Source organism: Gymnoscopelus microlampas (genome assembly GCF_963454915.1).
Source record: "Gymnoscopelus microlampas genome assembly, chromosome: 22".
Classification (NCBI taxonomy): domain Eukaryota; kingdom Metazoa; phylum Chordata; class Actinopteri; order Myctophiformes; family Myctophidae; genus Gymnoscopelus; species Gymnoscopelus microlampas.
Genome location: NC_139959.1, coordinates 43129484 through 43148169, shown reverse-complemented (window position 1 = coordinate 43148169; position 18686 = coordinate 43129484). Strand labels below are relative to the sequence as shown.

General features: G+C 40.5%; 1 protein-coding gene across 1 annotated transcript in view; it reads right to left on the bottom strand.

Moving 5' to 3' along the window:
* Positions 1–14526, bottom strand: part of ralyl (RALY RNA binding protein like) — a gene marked incomplete at both ends in the record, with an annotated part of 126031 nt that extends 111505 nt beyond the window's left edge. The window contains one exon of the mRNA XM_084048047.1: positions 14271–14526. Within this exon, the coding sequence (XP_083904173.1) occupies positions 14271–14526 (256 nt within the window). The remainder of the gene's footprint in view (positions 1–14270) is intronic.
* Positions 14527–18686: the final 4160 nt, after the last annotated feature.

Sequence of the window (18686 nt, the reverse complement as noted above, 5' to 3'; positions counted from 1 at the left end):
TATGTTGCTTTAGTATCAGTGGTTCTCAAACTTTTTTCATATTGTCAAGGACCACCCAAAATCATATGCATTTGTCCGCGGACCCCACCCCCATCTCAAAATATGTTGTTCCAGGGACTCCACCAGAAGCAAAGATTTGAGTTAAAAATGTATATATAAATATTCAAAGATTTGCGCACATTTTCAAAAAAAAAATCGGCAAAAATAGCTGATCTACAAGCTTGTAGCGTGGCACTCAGTTCAAAAACGCATGTTGCTATATCAATGGTGCTCAAACTTTTTCAAGTCAAGGACCCCCAAAGTTATATGTATTTGGCCAGGGACCCCCCATCTCAAAATATGTTGTTCCAGGAACCCCCAAAAGCAAAGATTTGAGTAAAAAAATGTCAGTTCAAAAATAGCAGATCTACAAGCTCATAGCGCGGCACGAAGTGACGCGCTATGAGCTTGTAGATCTGCTATTTTTGAAAAGCATAACCAATGTGCTAAAATGTACACAGATGCTTTATTCCCGGTGTTAATGGGTTAATGGTGATATATCCAGCGTAGGGAACACAGAGGAGATAACCTGCCGTGCCGAGGCAAACGGGGAGACGGTCTAATCTTTACTGCCGCAGGCAGCAGATGTACCGGAGGAGCCCTCATCAAAGTCCAAACCGTGGACCGTGTTTTATTGGAGAGATAGTCTGGAAAACTACGCCTCTGTTTTGTTTTAGGGTATCATTTTTGTTGTTCAGTATTCATATACTGTAGGAGGTGCAAGATATGAAAAAAAGTATATAACGGTATCTGCTTTCATGCGTCAACTCATTTTCATAAATACGTGTCGCGGATGCATACATACATACATACTGTAGGCTACTTGTCAGTGGTGGAAAGTAGCTAAAATACATTTACTCAAGTACTGTACTCACTTACAATTTTGAGGTCTTTTTACTTTACTGGAGTATTTTCCCATTTTCAGTACTTTTACTTCTACTCCACCACATCTCGAAGCCAAATTGTACTTTTACTCCACTACAATTGTTTGAAAATTTTAGTTACTAGTTACTTTGTAGATTTTGATTATTATTACGAAACATACATTAACCACGTGAGACATACATACATTTCGGCCATTTGAAAATAGCCGGTTTACAAGCTCACAATGCGTCGCATCGCGACACATTGTGAGCTTGTAGATCGGCTATTTTCAAAAGATTGTTATACATTTGAAAACTTGAAATGGGACATTCTGCATTATGAGTACTTTCTACTTTTGGTACTTTAAGTACATTTTGATACCAATACGTCTGTACTTTTACTCAACTAAATTCTGAATTCTGGACTTTTACTTGTAACAGAGTATCTGTTTCTATTTTGCAGTATTGATACTTTTACTTAAGTAAAACATGTGAGTACTTTTTCCACCAGTGGTAATAACAATGCATCTGCTTCCATCAACTCATTTTCATAAAGTCGTGTTGTGGATGCATACATACATACATACATACTGTAGGCTACTTATGAAGGGACAGCAACGTCTGTCAATTTGAATAAAACTGACGTTGCTGAGCGAGCGCAGAGTGAGGGATTTTTGTTCATGAAATATTCTTTTCATGATTGCTTCATTTGTCACTGTCCAACGCACTTGCATCTGAACAAAGTGGATTTATGAATACTTTCTTTGCAAAGTGTTTTAAACTAGAAAAAAGTGCTCCTCAGAGCACAGGTCTCCGCCAGGTCAGGTAGGTTATTGTGGCCTCCTGGTGGCGCTATAATAGGCCAATGTGAAAAGGGTGCCATTTCTTCCTAGGCCTTTCATTTAGGCATTTTGTTCCACAAATGTAAATGTAAGTGCAAAAATCGACCTTGTGGCGCTAAAATATTTAATAGCTGTAACAACTTCCAAGGCAGAGATCGCTTCAATTCATCCCTTTCACTCACTTCCCTGTTTATAGGCCCTGAAGGACCAAACAAAACTCACAAGGCTGATTTTAATCAACGTCTCCTGGCTTACTCTGTATTATGCATAAATGCTGTGCTTCACAAATTAGAAAAACAAATCACCTTTAAAAAATGAACGAGGTCGCAGAAGATGTGAGTACGAAGACAATTCATTTTAAGGGTTAGATACAATTACCCATCTATTAAAGACAGAGACCTCGAGAGAACAATATCAGTTCATGCTCTGCTGTGTATAACTGCAAAAGGGAATGCTATACTCACAGACAAATAAGTCCTTTGCTCTATTACTAGAGTCAGAGACAGTGCTGGCTAGTGTAGCGTACCGCTGGATATAAAGCATTACAAGCCCACAACGATGTGAGCTTGTAGATCGGTTATTTTCGGCTATAACGTTCCCCTCAGAATAGGGATTCTAAATGTCAAGAAAACCAAGGAGATTGTGGTGGACTACAGGAAGCAGAAGGATGAGCTCCAACCAGTCAAAATCAATGGCTCAGAGGTGGAGAGGGTGGACACCTTTAAGTATCTGGGAGTGAACATTGAGAAGGACCTGACCTGGGACTGCCATGTCACTGCCGTCGTAAACAAGGCCCAACAGCGCCTGTACGGGCTCAGGCGCCTGAAGCAATTCGGCCTGAGACCCAACACCATCAGGGACTTCTACAGAGGCACGGTAGAGAGCCTCCTAACAACAAGCAGCTTTACATCCTGGTACGGCAGTTGCACGGACAGAAACCACAAGGCGCTGAGGAGGGTTGTTCGAACTGCAGAGAAAATCACCGGGTGTGAGCCGCCCAGAATGGAGGACCTCTACACCATTGGTTCTCAAAGTGGGGTCCGGGGACCCCCAGGGGTATTTGAGGGGGTTCCAGGGGGTCCCCAGCTAAATTATGGATAGGAACCAAATGGACCCTTATGGGTCTGTAACTCTGAAAGTGTACAAATGGAACCAAATGGACCCTTATGGGTCTGTAACTCTGAAAGTGTACAAATGGAACCAAATGGACCCTTATGGGTCTGTAACTCTGAAAGTGTACAAATGGAACCAAATGGACCCTAACGGGTCCATTTGGTTCCATTTGTACACTCTCAGAGTTAAATTAAAATTGGTTTTACAATATAAATTGGGGTCCCAGAGATAGAAATGCCATTAAATGGGGGTCCGTAGCCTCTAATGCATGTCAAACTGGGGGTCCTTGAAATTCAAATGGTTGAGAATCACTGCTAGAGCCGTAAAAATCTTCTCTTATGGGGGTATCCCTGGCATATCATTTCAAATGGGGCTAATATGTGTCAATTTGGGGGTCCTTGACATGAAAAAGTTTGAGAACCACTGCTCTACACCCAGCGCTGCCTAAATAAATCACTGAGGATCATTAAAGACCCCACCCACCCCCATAAAATACTTTTTTTCCCCGCTAAGATCAAGAAGGGTAAAGGGATACAAGATCCTCTCAGCACGTACCAGCAGGCTGAGGAACAGTTTCTTCCCACAGGCCATCAGGCTGTTAACACATTGGCTGCCAAAAACGCAGATCTGCGTTCTATTGAGTCCTTAGAATGCAGGCTGCCAAAGACGCAGATCTGCGTTCTATTTAAAACATTTAAAAATATGTTGTTGTTTTTTTTTTGTTTTTTTTATTTGACCTAAAGACCAAGGGGATATGATTTTTCAAAGATTTAAACTCCCATCCTCTTCCTTGTTAACTTAAAACTTAATAAATTCTATATCTCGGCTCCTGAGTACTATTGTTTTTTTCATTGAAAAAGTCTGGCAGTCAACTGTAGAAAATAAATAAATAATTCTGGCAGCCAATGTGTTTTAAATGACAGTGGAAAATGAAATGTGCAATAACTGTACTCTGCACCATGCACTTTCCTTAAACTGATTTACCTGTGTTTGTTTATTTATTGCTTATGAGCGTTTTTAGGTTGTCTTATCATGTTTTATTGTTTTATTATTAGAGCTTCCGAGCGTACGCTTTTCACATGTATGTACCTGTGCATCTAAGTGACAATAAAATTGAATCTGAATCTTCTAGGGTTCACAAAAACGATAATTAAGAATAAAAAGTTCCTATCACACAACGATTTGGAGGACCCCTTTAGTAACTCTGAGGAACCCGTAGGAGACAGATTATAGATTAAGCTGCTAACAGCAGAATATGTCAGCACCACTGCCTTAAACGTGTAGTGTTAGTTGTTAGAAGGAATAAACACAGTATAGCGCCCGGGAGGAAGTGGACTGAGAAAGGGGAGTAGCTGTGTTCCTGTTGTTTCTACACACAAAATAAAGAGGTGGTGCCTCCAGAGGCAAAAAAACAAAGGGGGGAAAAAACATTTTTTCTTCCGTCTGTTTTCTTTTTTTTTACCAAACGGGTCCCCAGATTGCACCACAACTTTGACATACTTTAGCAAGTTTAAAAAATGAATAAATAAAAGTGTTAGAATGTATTGGATTCAGCAGGGAATTCCCCCTACCCCCAAAACGGCACGACAACAACAAGCATAGACAGCGTTTAGCATCCATATAGGAAGCAGCAAAACTATACACAAAGTCTAAAAGATGCCCCAGGCATTTATCTATCCCTGTGAGAATGCATGGAACAACTCGTCTCTCTGGAGAAGAATCTGACAACATCCCCATGAAAATATTCCCATGTTTCCACAGTGGTAATGTGAAATGTATAAATGTTGTTTTGTAAAGTAGGCCCCATCATGTCCCTGGGATGTTTTTCTAATAATAAATGCACCACCTCTTCCTGGCCCCCCTGTCCCTCAAGTTCCCTGTGTTTCTGCTCAGTGGATATGCAGCCATCCAGACCCTCCTCGTGTCCCCTGTCTATCTACACCATTTGATTGTTTGGGAAGAAACTGCATGCTTGTCGTATCTTGCAGTTCGCTCAGGGTTAGGTACTGCCAGTGGTGGCACAAGTATTCCACATGTTTTACTTAACCCATTGAGACCTGAAGCTGATTCTACATGTCTCCTAAATCCCAACAGTTTTCTGAAAAACGTATGTTTCTATATCAGTGGTGCTCAATCTTTATCATGTCAAGGACCCCCAAAATTATATGTATTTGGCCGCAGACCCCCATCAAAATATCTTGTTCCAGGGACCCCCCAGAAGCAAAGATTTGAGTTAAACATGTTCGCTTTAAAAATATATATATTCAAAGATTTGCACATATTTTCACGATTTTTCAAAAATAGCAGATATACAAGCTCATGGCGCGGCACTCGGTGCCGCGCTATGAGCTTGTATATCTGCTATTTTTGAATAGCCCAAAGTGTAAAATAATGCTTTTTAGTTCAAATCTAAAAATGACACAATTCCAGGTCTTAATGGGTTAAGTAAGAGGATCAATACTGACATGTAGAAATACCCGGTTACAAGTAAAAGCCCGGAATTCAAAATGTACTTGAGTAAAAGTACAGTATTAAATGTTTGAAAATAGCCAACGTATATGCAGTAGGGATGGAGTCATTAATGCATGTTTTGTAATAATAATCCAAATCTACAAAGTAACTAGCGACTAAAGTTTTGAAATAACTGTAGAAAAGTAAAAGTACAATATTTGCCTCTGAGATGTAGTGGAGTAGTATTGAACATTTAAAATACTCCAGGAAATAATTACTTTACACCACTACTGCTAGTACATGTAGGCATAGGTTTGGTGTGGTTTAACCTTTTCGATCCCATCCCTAGCATCCCTATTTTTGCAGAAATGGCAGATCTTTGCTCTATGCAACGCATCAGAACGGCTATTTTTTGGTGATGATATTTTAGTGTGAGAGCGAAAACAGAAGGGGCCTACAGTACCCTGCATAGGAATATCAACTAAGTAGTGCTTAAGTGGTTGAGTAATTAATTCAAGGTTCACGGACTCACACAATACAGCTGGTAGCAACACTGTAGGCAAAATTCCTGTACTCCAAGCTTTCCTCAAGAGACGCTCTGTATGCTGTTTAATTATCCCCTGTAGAGCCCGCTGGTCATGGATGGAGCCTCCTGCAAGCAGCCAGGATATATAATCTTGATGGTGCACGAGTAGGACGTGCAGAGTACATATACTGGATCCAGGCCAAATAGTCTGGTGGCTAATAAGCACAAATGTGGAATTGTGCACTTTACGATACAAGCATGAAATGTGGCACACTGTTAGAGCATGCCCTAATTGAGAGACATTTTTGGATATGGCCTAACTACAGTATCTGGCATACAGGTAACTAAATAGTAAAAGATAAAATATTAGTGCAATTATACACATTTTCAGCCTGCCAATAGAGTGTCATTTTCTGCTATAACTGCAGTGGCTCACTTCACCTATTCAGTTTATTATGAAGATGTTTACGATTGGTAGTCACAGACTACAAGAAATCTGTGATGAGAGATAATACAACAATGCTGTATATCTTTTGGGAGCTCCCACCGTTTGTATGGATAAACAATTTGAAATGGAACAAAATGGCCCTAATGTCCCTAGCTACAAAACGTGTCACATAAAAAATTGTGTTCCTTTCGACACTCAATAATCGGCGACATAATAATGCATTTTGCTTCTACATGTCACAGTAGATTGAACATTGTCACAATGCTCAATGCTCACAATGAGCATTGTAAGCTTGTAGATTGTCTATTTCCAAAAGGCTTAAAAATATATATAGGGCTGAAGTGGGTAATGTTTGTTTTGTAATAATAATCAACAACGTAACTAGTAACTAAAGTGTACTAGTAGTGTAGTTACTTTATACCACTGGTACGTAATGTGTCACCTGTGAGCGCTGTTTAGATTTATTCATGTTCATTACTGAGAAAACCTGCACAGAGATTATGCTACACAGAACAAGGACTTGTTTTTTCATTGCTGCTTCTGGTAATACCGACAACGTGGTTTATGCAAAGTGAGAGCTTTCTTGTTATAGTGTTTGCACAAAGCTCAGTCCCAGGTAAAGACAGCGGGAGCAGCAATCAACGAGGTAACTGCAGTCTACTGTTAATGATAATACTAATAATAACTTGAATTATACAGCACCTTTGAAAAAACCCAAGGACGTTTAAGCTATACACATCAGCAAGACGGCAACATTGGCATGCAGGGCATCATCAGACAGGCTATATGTAAAGTAAAGGTTAGCCTCTTAAGATTATATTATCCTGCAGTGACTTCGTCTTGTCATTGTGATGAAGTCGTGATGAGTCAAAGCCTGTCCAAAAATATGGGATTCCAGGTCAGACAAATATGGTACAAATATTGGGCCCACACTATTATGTCGGACGACTGAGCTCCCAAGTAATCCGATTAGCAACAGCGCTTATGGAAACCATGACGACTTCATATCAACAAACCTGGATGCCATGAAAGCCTTTTTTAAACAATGGAGATGGAGCTTCATTGTGTGTGACCGAACCAGGCTGGCTGGCTGTCACTCAGTTATCAGGGACGACAGGAGGCAGCTGAGCACACAGCCAGCGTTGCCAGATTTGGCGAGAGAAATAAGCAACCGGGTCTATGAAAACAAGTCCAAAACAAGCAACTAGGCCACATGAGCACTTTAAACCTATATACATTGGCTATTTGAAAATAGACGATCTATGAGCTTGTAGATCTGCTATTTTTATTTTTTATCTTGGGAAACAATAGGGGAAATTGAAATATTTTGGAAACACTTGAACAAGTTGCACGAGCCTGGTTCGGCCCAAATTAATTTGGGGACCCCCCCTTGGGGGTACACAACCCACAGGTTGAGAACCACTAGGTCTAGAGGACTTGGCTATAGGGAGCCAGGTGCCTTGTGTGGATTATAATCCTTCTTGAAGGATTTACACACATCTGCCCCAGATATGTCCTGTAGGCCAGGGGTTTTGCAAGGCCAGGCCTTTTACATTTCCATGGCCGCAGTCTTATCCTCAGTATGTCCACAGAAGCTGGTCAGATACATAATGTATAATATTATGTCTGGCAGCTGATATGTCGGTAGCTTCTCGGCAGGACTTCATTCAGAGTGATGCAATAGAATACACCAAGCACAACAAAAACAGCCTCTAGATGTAAAGAATAAAGATACAGGATAACACTTTCCTTTCCTGTCTATAATGCATTGTAACCATACAGTTAAAGGCATTACAATCTGCGTATAGCACTATATAATTTTGAGCACTCATAATGCTTAACAATTCATTCATAACACGCAATAAAGTATTCATATTAACGTTTCATAAATGCTGGACACTCACTGACATTGTTTTGGCAAGGATCCTATTGCATTGTAATTGTCTTAGTAGTAATGCATTATTATATAATCTAATGAGATCAAATAATAATAATAACAATTATACTAATAATAATGATAATGATTAAGACCAGGAAAGATGACAACATAAAGCTATTAGACAATAACATCTAGTATTATATTTCAAGATGGATATTACATTAAATTGCTATATATATATTTCAAAACTCAGTTCTTTAGCTAGATAAAAGCATTACAGAATATAATCTCATGACGAAATGATCTGGTATATTCTGTAATTTAATGGATAGATTTATGCTTTCCTTGGCTGGGATATTATACACAAACCCTGACAAGTTTAACTGAGAGGATGATGAAGTCTTCTAGTACTTTTATGCGTGTGTGTGTGTGTGTGTGTGTGTGTGTGTGTGTGTGTGTGTGTGTGTGTGTGTGTGTGTGTGTGTGTGTGTGTGTGTGTGTGTGTGTGTCATTATTATAATAATTTTATTACATTGCAGTACTGTACTGTTTGTTTGTCCACTTGCGTTGCTGTTGTTCTTTTGGTCGTGACCCCACGGTTCATGAGTAAAGAACACAGACTGACAGGTAGATGGAGAGCTTTGTCTTCTGACTCAGCTCTCTTTTTGTCAGTGCAGCACAGCGTATGTAATTGACAGTGGTGGCAAACGTACCCAAATGTTTTTACTTAACCCATTGAGACCTGAAGCCGATTCTACATGTCTCCTAAATCTCAACAGTATTCTGAAAAACGTATGTTTCTATATCAGTGGTGCTCAATCTTTTTCATGTCAAGGACCCCCAAAATGATATGTATTTGGCCGCGGACCCCCATCAAAATATTTTGTTCCAGGGACCCCCCAGAAGCAAAGATTTGAGTTAAAAATGTTCGCTTTAAAAATATATATATTCAAAGATTTGCACACATTTTCACGATTTTTCAAAAATAGCAGATCTACAAGCTCGTAGTGCGGCACTCGGTGCCGCGCTATGAGCTTGTAGATCTGCTATTTTTGAATAGCCCAAAGTGTAAAATAATGCTTTTTAGCTCAAATCTAAAAATGACACAGTTCCAGGTCTTAATGGGTTAAGTAAAAGTATCAATGCTGCAATGTAGAAATACTCTGTAAATGTTCGGAATAGAAAAATCACCTGAGTAAAAGTACAAGAGTATTGGAATCAAAATGTACTTAAAGTACCAAGTAAATGTATGCATTGTGCAGAATGTCCCGTTTCACAAGTTTGTCATGTATAACAATCTTTTGAAAATAGCAGATCTTTACACCAAGTGGTAATTGATGTATCCAATTATGTAACCCCCACCTGAGGGATAGGAAACTAACTTAAAAAAGACACAAGAAACTCATTTTCAGGTTGACGGGCTTGAAGCTACAGATTAGAGCTTTATATCTACAGTATAACGCACGGAAATCCTCCTTCTGAAATGTTGACAAAGCCTTAATTACTTTAACCCATTAAGACCTGGAACTGTGTCATTTTTAGATTTGAGCTAAAAAAGCATTATTTTACACTTTGGGCTATTCAAAAATAGCAGATATACAAGCTCATAGCGCGGCACCGAGTGCCGCGCTACGAGCTTGTAGATCTGCTATTTTTGAAAAATCGTGAAAATGTGTGCAAATCTTTGAATACATATATTTTTTAAAGCGAACATTTTTAACTCAAATCTTTGCTTCTGGGGGTCCCCGGAACAAAATATTTTGATGGGAGTCCGTGGCCAAATACATATAATTTTGGGGGTCCTTGACATGAAAAAGATTGAGCACCACTGATATAAAAACATGTTTTTCAGAAAACTGTTTGTTTTTTAGGAGACATGTAGAATCAGCTTCAGGTCTCAATGGGTTAAAAACAAAAACAACATCAAAAGGTCAAAGAGAAGTATTTAGCCCTGATATAAAGATATTATAATAAAGACCTGTGAACAACACTGTAGCTCCAGATATGGTGCAGTAAGTACTGTACTTCTGGTACAGTTAAATGAACACACCATCTCTAAGTTTAATACATATCAAAGGAAGCAAACAAGCACTGTAAGAGATCAAACACGTACTACTCATTAAACCCATTAAGACCTGGAACGCATCTGTGTCATTTTTAGATTTGAGCTAAAAAAGCATTATTTTACGCTTTGGCTAAAATATCAGATCTACAAGCTCATAGCGCGGCACCGAGTGCCGCGCTATGAGCTTGTAGATCTGCTATTTTTGAGAAATCGTGAAAATGTGTGCAAATCTTTGAATATATATTCTTTCAAGCAAACATGTGTAACTCAAATCTTTGCTTCTGGGGGTCCCTGGAACAACACATTTTGAGATGGGGGTCCTTGGCCAAATACATATCATTTTGGGGTCCTTGACATGAAAAAGTTTGAGAACCACTGATATATAGCAATATACGTTTTTTTCAAAAAAAAACTGTTTTTAGAAGACATTCTAAAAACAGACATTTTATAGAATCAGCTTCAGGTCTTAAAGGGTTAAATCAACCGCTGCCAAATTCCCCTTTAGAGGCTGGAAAAGATGTGCTTCAGGCATTCACTAGATTTCTAAATGTTTTCCAGAGACTTACACACTTTCCAGTGTGTAGGCACAGGCATGGTAGTATAAAGAGTCAGTGTAACTGTCCTTGGTGCTGAAGTCCATTCTTCAACGCACAGACATTGGCCGGGTTTCCCAAAGAGCTCGTGCGTAGAGCATCGTCGCAGGTCCGACGACGGGTCTAACGTGTGACGTCACATGCTTCGCAGTACCATAGCAGGCACGTAGATTTCAGGTCATGCGTGGCCGTACGCAGCTTGCGCAAGCGTCTCCTACACAGCTGGGACTCGGCCAAACCTACGCTCTACCCTCATTAGTAGCAGGTGGTTGTGCCCCTGCGTGCCATCTAAACTGGCTGCGTGTGTGGTAAAAGTACATTCGTGAGACAGAATGCGCGCAGCATACTCCCCGCCCACAGTAGGAGGGGAGTACTGTCCTACGAAGCATCTTGTAACGAGCGCCCTGGGCCGCCTGTAACACCCATCGTTCTATGAAATCTATGAAAAGACCGGCCGGGCCGGGCCGGTGCGTAAAAGGGCGAGCGGCTGCAGTGCTTCGTCCTCTATGCATGAACCCGAAGTTTACAAATCGTACTCTCACGGATGATCCGATCATCTAATAAAAATATTAAGCACATGCCAAGTTAACTAAAGGTATATAAATGATGCTGAGCTAAATATGTTTCCTTAATTTCGAAGTTTTATAGTTAAACGTTATGATGAAAGTGCAGTTCCTCTCACAAAGTGACAGCTGTTGCGCTCGGCGAGCGCAACAGCTCGCCATGTTTATGAATGGTTAAAACATCTTTTGAAAATAGCAGATCTACAAGCTTGTGACACGTTGTGAGCTTGTAGATCTGCGATTTTCAAAAGATGTTTTAACCATTCATAAACATGGCGAGCTGTTGCGCTCGCCAGCTGTCACTTTGTGAGAGGAACTGCACTTTCATCATAACGTTTAACTATAAAACTTCGAAATTAAGGAAACATATTTAGCTCAGCATCATTTATATACCTTTAGTTAACTTGGCATGTGCTTAATATTTTTATTAGATGATCGGATTATCCGTGAGAGTACGATTTGTAAACTTCGGGTTCATGCATAGAGGACGAAGCACTGCAGCCGCTCGCCCTACCCAAAATAACAGATCTGCAAGCTATCAACACGGCATGTCGCAGTGTGTTTGTTGTATATATGTCTGTTTTTTTGGGGAGGCGTCGCCCGTTACGCGTTAAGCTGTCAATCATGCAGGGGGACGCCCCCTCTATCCTCTGAATTTTTTTGAACGGCGAACAATGGCCGCAGTGTTTATTTAAGATCATTGAAATGTCACCTTAAAAAATGCATTTTAATACATTACAGAATGTACCTATAAAAATGTAAGTGTCCAATTCATATAAAGGTAAGTTAGATAAAGGTGCGACTTTATCTTAGTATTTTTGCAAAATCCTGTATATATAGATATATGTATGCAAAGGGTGTTTAAACTATAGTAGGATAGCACTACGTAGTTGACGTAGGCTTTACGTAGGCTACGTCCAGGATCTCTTCACGTGCATGCTGTCTCACGAATGTAGTTTTAGCACAGACGAAACGGAACCTACGAAGATGGTGTCTACTGAAGCCAATTTAGATGAGACGTTGGGCACACACAGCTGCTACTAACGAAGATAGTGCGCAGCGGGGTTGCTACTGCGCAGATGCGTGGAGGCACCTACGCAGCTTCTAGGCTACGCAGGAGCTCAAATTCGTTTGGGAAACGCGGCCATTGATTCAACTGTTCTTACTCTCTCTTTATCTCACACGCACGCGCGCGCACACACACACACACACACACACACACACACACACACACACACACACACACACACACACACACACACACACACACACACACACACACACACACACACACACACACACACACACACACACACACACTATACTTGTGAGGACATCCAACATTTTAGGAAGCCGATTTTATGATTGATTTATGATTTTTTGGGGGCATTTTTAACCGCAAGTCCAAAGCCGAAAAATAGCAGATCTACAAGCTCACAACGTGTCGCGCTGCGACACGTTGTGAGCTTGTAGATCGGCTATTTTCCAGTGTTTGACATCACACACATCCATTCAGAAACGTATTCATTATGTGCCCAGGGACACGTTAGCATATCATGAACTCTTGACATTGATGCACCCACCAGCACCCACTACACACTACATGACATCGTACACACCTCATACTGAGGCCCGCAATGGAAACAAGCTGTAAGCCTTTTTCAGCGTTATCCTTTTGATTATGGTAGATCAGATGTATGTCACATGTGACATGTGTTTAATTTCATGATCAGTAACGATATCAATCAAAAAGTGAACGCAGCAGCGCTCCTGCTGCTCCAGTTCTCTGGCTGATCACACCGCTCTGCACCCGTGAACAAAGACCCAGAGATACTTCAACTCCTTCACTATGGACTTATTCCCTAACAATTCATGTCTTTATTTACAAATATGTACGTGCTGTATATAGATTTCCACAGTATACCGTACCTAAAATAAATAAAAAGATGATAGCCACTGATATTGATGACAGAAAATGCTGTTAAGGTTTAGGTATCATTGTCAAGTTGAGGCGTAGGGTTGGGTGAGGTTAAAGGTTAGGGATCTGGGGTGTTTTGTTCACCAGTTGTTCTTCTCTGAGGGCTGAATATGCACTTTCATCAGCTTATTGTCATGACCTCTGAAGTACGATGAATACAGACTGTAGTGGAGAGTTCTCTTAAGCACATCCGTTTGAATGAAAGTATGATAAATGACTTAGAGCATGCGATCGATTACAACCAAGAGAGAGATCTCTAGATATACAACCAGGTCACCATGATCTTGCCAACCATGATTTCTCGGAAACAACAGAGAGGTAAAAAATTATGACTTGCAGAAATAACAGATGTGTCCTAAGAATCCAAGAATGCATATGAAGCAAAAAAAGACCCTTGGCAATATGAGAGAATCATGGCAAGGAGAGATTGCCAACACACACTGAGTAGACTATAAAGGGTGATGTGTGGGATGTGGAAACTCAGAATCAGAATCATTCTACCGGTCAACAGATTCCTGCCAATAGAGATCTACTTCAAGACAATTTATGACTCAGTGGCAGTGATGATAGACTGTAGAAAGAAAGAAAGAAAGAAAGAAAGAAAGAAAGAAAGAAAGAAAGAAAGAAAGAAAGAAAGAAAGAAAGAAAGAAAATAAGAAAGAAAAAAAGACGGAAAGAAAGAAAGAGAAATAACCAGACCCATAGAGAGAGAGAGTTATGACACTCTTTGATCTCGCCGTAAAGCGGGCTCCTATGGCTGTAGTTCCAAACATTGGAACTATCTCATTGAGATAGAACGAGCATTGCCGCATTCCATTCAATGGGAGTCAACGCTAATGTCGTCACTCTCATATTAGATCACGCTGGAAATAACCACCTCACCAACAAACAAAAACAATCATCAACTCACCGAGAGGCTGCCCGGCGATGACCCGCGCGTTCTCTCCGGCCACGGCCAGCCGCGCGTTCCTCTCGCTGACGTACTGCACGAAGGCGAAGCCCTTGTGCACGGAGCAGCCCACGATCTTGCCGTACTTGGCGAAGATGACCTCGATGTCCGTCTTCTTGACGATGGCCGTGTTGAGGTTGCCGATGAAGACTCTGGAGTTGAGCGAGCGCGGGTCATTCTTGTTGGTCACGTTGCTGGTCTGAGTCTTACCGGTCATCCTTCAAACGTTCGCCCGGTCAACCCTCCTGGGATGTGGACAGAAAAAGGGGGGTGGGGGAGTGGGGGTACATGGGGGGCTTTTCTTAGTGTTGGCAGGCCAACATCGTCAGCTAAGCTCTGGTCCTTTTTGGTTTAAGTTAGGATGGAGGTTGTACTGTATGTACACTGTAAAGAATCGTTAGTAGGGATGTTCAATATTGACTTTTCTACCGATATCTGATACACCGATATTGTCCAACTCCTAATTTCCGATACCGATATCAACTGATACCGACATATGAGGGCTTTTTCACTAAAAGTCAACTAATTGTCAGGTAACATCTATAAAATAAAATAGCTATAATATCAATATAATATCAAATAAATCTAATATAATACAGTGATGTTGTTAGATTTTCAATAAAGTGAGTCCCGGTACTCACTGGTGGTCATTTGAATGAGTCCCACTAATGTTAGATCAGATGTTGGCCTATTTGACAGTGCAGAAGCGTAATTGCTTTGATGCCTATAACATTAACAAGTGTCAACGAGCGTCAGCTGGACACAGACACACACACACACACACACACACACACACACACACACACACACACACACACACACACACACACACACACACACACACACACCTGCCCTCTGCAGTGCTCTAAACTGAAAGTGACTGGAGTCTCATTTCTCTCCAAAAGCCCTTGAATATGATGGAATATGATTAACGATTACTGTGATTATGGTAAGCTCACATTTCATATCACACACACCATACAGTAAGAACTTTTTCTTTCTTCAAAAACCGATACCAATATTTTCCGACATTACATGTTTATGCTAACATCGGCCATATATATCGCACATCCCTAATCGCTAGTGTTGCATGGAGCCTCCACAATTTATTCATTTATTTCACTAGCCTAAACTCAGCCAGAGCAGTGGTGTGATAATGTCACCTGGTTGCAAAGTATACATTTTTCTTGAAAGTAGTGGTGTGATATGCCACTGCTAAAATAAATACAATAATACAAATGAACTTGAAATTATTATACACCTTTGCTAGATTTCTTTTTCAGATTTTCTTTTACCTGAATACAAGGTAAAAAAAAAACATGTTAAGAGGTACAGTACACTTTATGTCTTGATAAAGATCATTTTTTATGACATTTAAAATGGACCAACACACATGCTTTTTCAGCGACACACATTCACATGTTTGACTTAATCTACCATCCATGGCTGAATGCCAGATATAGCCTCTATCATGCTTGTTATTCCAGACACAAGCTGGCACAGGGGTGAAACGCTCCTACAATTGCTCAGAAAATTGGAACGGTAAAGAGGTAATTGCTGGAGCATTCTCCTGTGCTTCGTGATCTGCCAGATACCGTGCAGCAGGCTGCCACTGTACGTAATACTGTATATATACTGTAAGAGAGACATTGTGCTGTCTCAATACTCACATGCTTCTATTCCCTAATGGCTTATTTATTCAGCTTGACTGCTTGCAGACGATGATGCAATTCTTGTTCAAGTTTACTCTGCCTGTGTACAGCTATTATACCCTCATGACAACAACAATATCAACAACAACCACATGAAATGAATCTTTAGCAGTTATCTTGATCCTGCAATAATTCATTACAGGACACAGACATTTATATTGTTAACAGACAGATATGCAGTGGTGGAAAAAGTACTCAAATTCTTTACTTAAGTAAAAGTACCAATACTGCAATATAAAAATACTCTGTTACAAGTAAAAGTCCAGAATTAAAAATGTACTTGAGTAAAAGTACAAAAGTATTGGCATCAACATGTACTTAAAGTACCAAAAGTAAAAGTACTAAATATTTGAAAATAGCCTATGTATAAAATAGGGCTAAAGTGGTTAATGTATGTTTCATAATATCATAATTTATATCTGAAAAGTAACTAGTAACTCAAGTTTTCAAGTAAATGTAGTGGAGTAAAAGTACAATATTTGCCTCTGAGATGTAGTGGAGTAGAAGTAAAAGTATTGGAAATTGGAAATACTCAAGTAAAGTACAAATACCTCAAAATTGTACTTAAGTACAGTACTTAAGTAAATGTACTTAGTTACTTTCCACCACTGCAGATATCTGATACCACGTTTTAGTTTATGCAGACCCTGTATTTGTTTATTGCTAAAAATAGGTCTGCATTTTAAGGGTAAAGTTTGAAAGTAGATTCATTTGTATATACTGTACTGTATTGTAATACTGTAGAACAGAGGTCTTCAACAGGGGGTCCACAGAGTTACTATAGGGGGGGCCACCAAATATCTGTGTGATAGGATTTTTTATATGAACTACTTGAACCCTATAGCATTCCTTTTCTGAGGAGAACTTTAGCCAAACATAGCCGATCTACAAGCTCACAACGCCTTGCGCTGCGAGGCGTTGTGAGCTTGTGGATCGGCAAGTTTTAGTGTAGAGGGGGAAAAAGAGCAGACCAAGTACAGAGCCAACGGTCACATTTAGTATTGAGTGTTTAAGTGGTTACATTTTTGAAAATACATATTAACATGAATCCAACATATTAATAGAAAAGATAAGTAAACCGCATAACAAACCAAAAAAACATGAATTGACACAACACTGATTATAGTGCTGTGAAACAAGTCTATGAAGCTATCCATGAAATCTATGAAAAGGTTAAATCTGCAACACAACAACAATGTTATACAATATGAAGTGGGGGGGTATCTGCTTCATCTCTCTCTCAGCTAAGGCAGTGGTTCTCAAACTTTTTCATGTCAAGGACCCCCAATTTGACACTTATTAGCCCGCGGACCCCCATTTGAAAAGATATGCCAGGGACCCCCATAAGAGAGGGTTTTTACGGCTCTAGCAGTGATTCTCAACCGTTTTAATTTCAACGACCCCCACTTTGACATACATTAGGGCTACAGGCCCCCATTTAATGACATTTATATCTCTGGGACCCCAATTTAAATAGTAAAATCAATGTTAATTTAACTCTGAGAGTGTACAAATGGAATGGTTCCATTTGTACACTCTCAGAGTTACAGACCCATAAGGGTCCATTTGGTTCATAAAATCATTTAGCTGGGGACCCCCTGGAACTCCCTCAAGTACCCCTGGGGGTCCCCGGACCCCACTTTGAGAACCAAGGAGCTAAGGGGTCAGTGGGCCCCTGGCTTAAGCGGTCACTGTAGTTGTTTAACTGGTCAGCATTAGTGACCATTGCAAGTGTTCAGTTTGAAAGTAAATGTATTGTAGAAATGGTAAGTTTGTGCACTGTACTGTTTTAGATAATCAGAGTAGCCTACAATGTATTCCTATTTTGGCCAAACACCTCGTTGAAAACGGAAACAGAAAATAAAATGAAACTGAAAACAGACAGGAGATGAAAGGAATAGTTATGTAAGAGGAAGGTTTAGAGACAGACCCTCACACATTTGTCTATGCAGTTTCCATAAAAAAAATACTTAACAAGATTTAGAAGTGCATAATTTCATTTGTATAGGTGGTTTTCAAAGTAGTTTGTGCTCTGAAACGGATTACACTCCTGCAGTGAAAATGCAGTCAGTGAAGAATTGTTGAATATTTGTCTCCTGTGTCTCTGTCCCTGAGACATGGTGATAAAAAAACTATCCAGCTCTGAGGCGGAACATTTGAATAATGGATCCGGTCTTAGGTAAATAGGATTAGTAACCAAGGTAACAATGTAGTCGTTGGATTGGTGCAAACACGCACGCACGAACAGTACATAAGCACACACACACACGCACAGTACATAAGCACACACACACACGCACAGTACATAAGCACACACACACACGCACAGTACATAAGCACACACACACACGCACAGTACATAAGCACGCACGCACGCACACACAGTACATAAGCACACACACACACACGCACAGTACATAAGCACGCACGCACGCACAGTACATAAGCACGCACGCACGCACAGTACATAAGCACGCACGCACGCACAGTACATAAGCACGCACGCACGCACGCACAGTACATAAGCACGCACGCACGCACGCACAGTACATAAGCACGCACGCACGCACGCACAGTACATAAGCACGCACGCACGCACGCACAGTACATAAGCACGCACGCACGCACGCACAGTACATAAGCACGCACGCACGCACGCACGCAC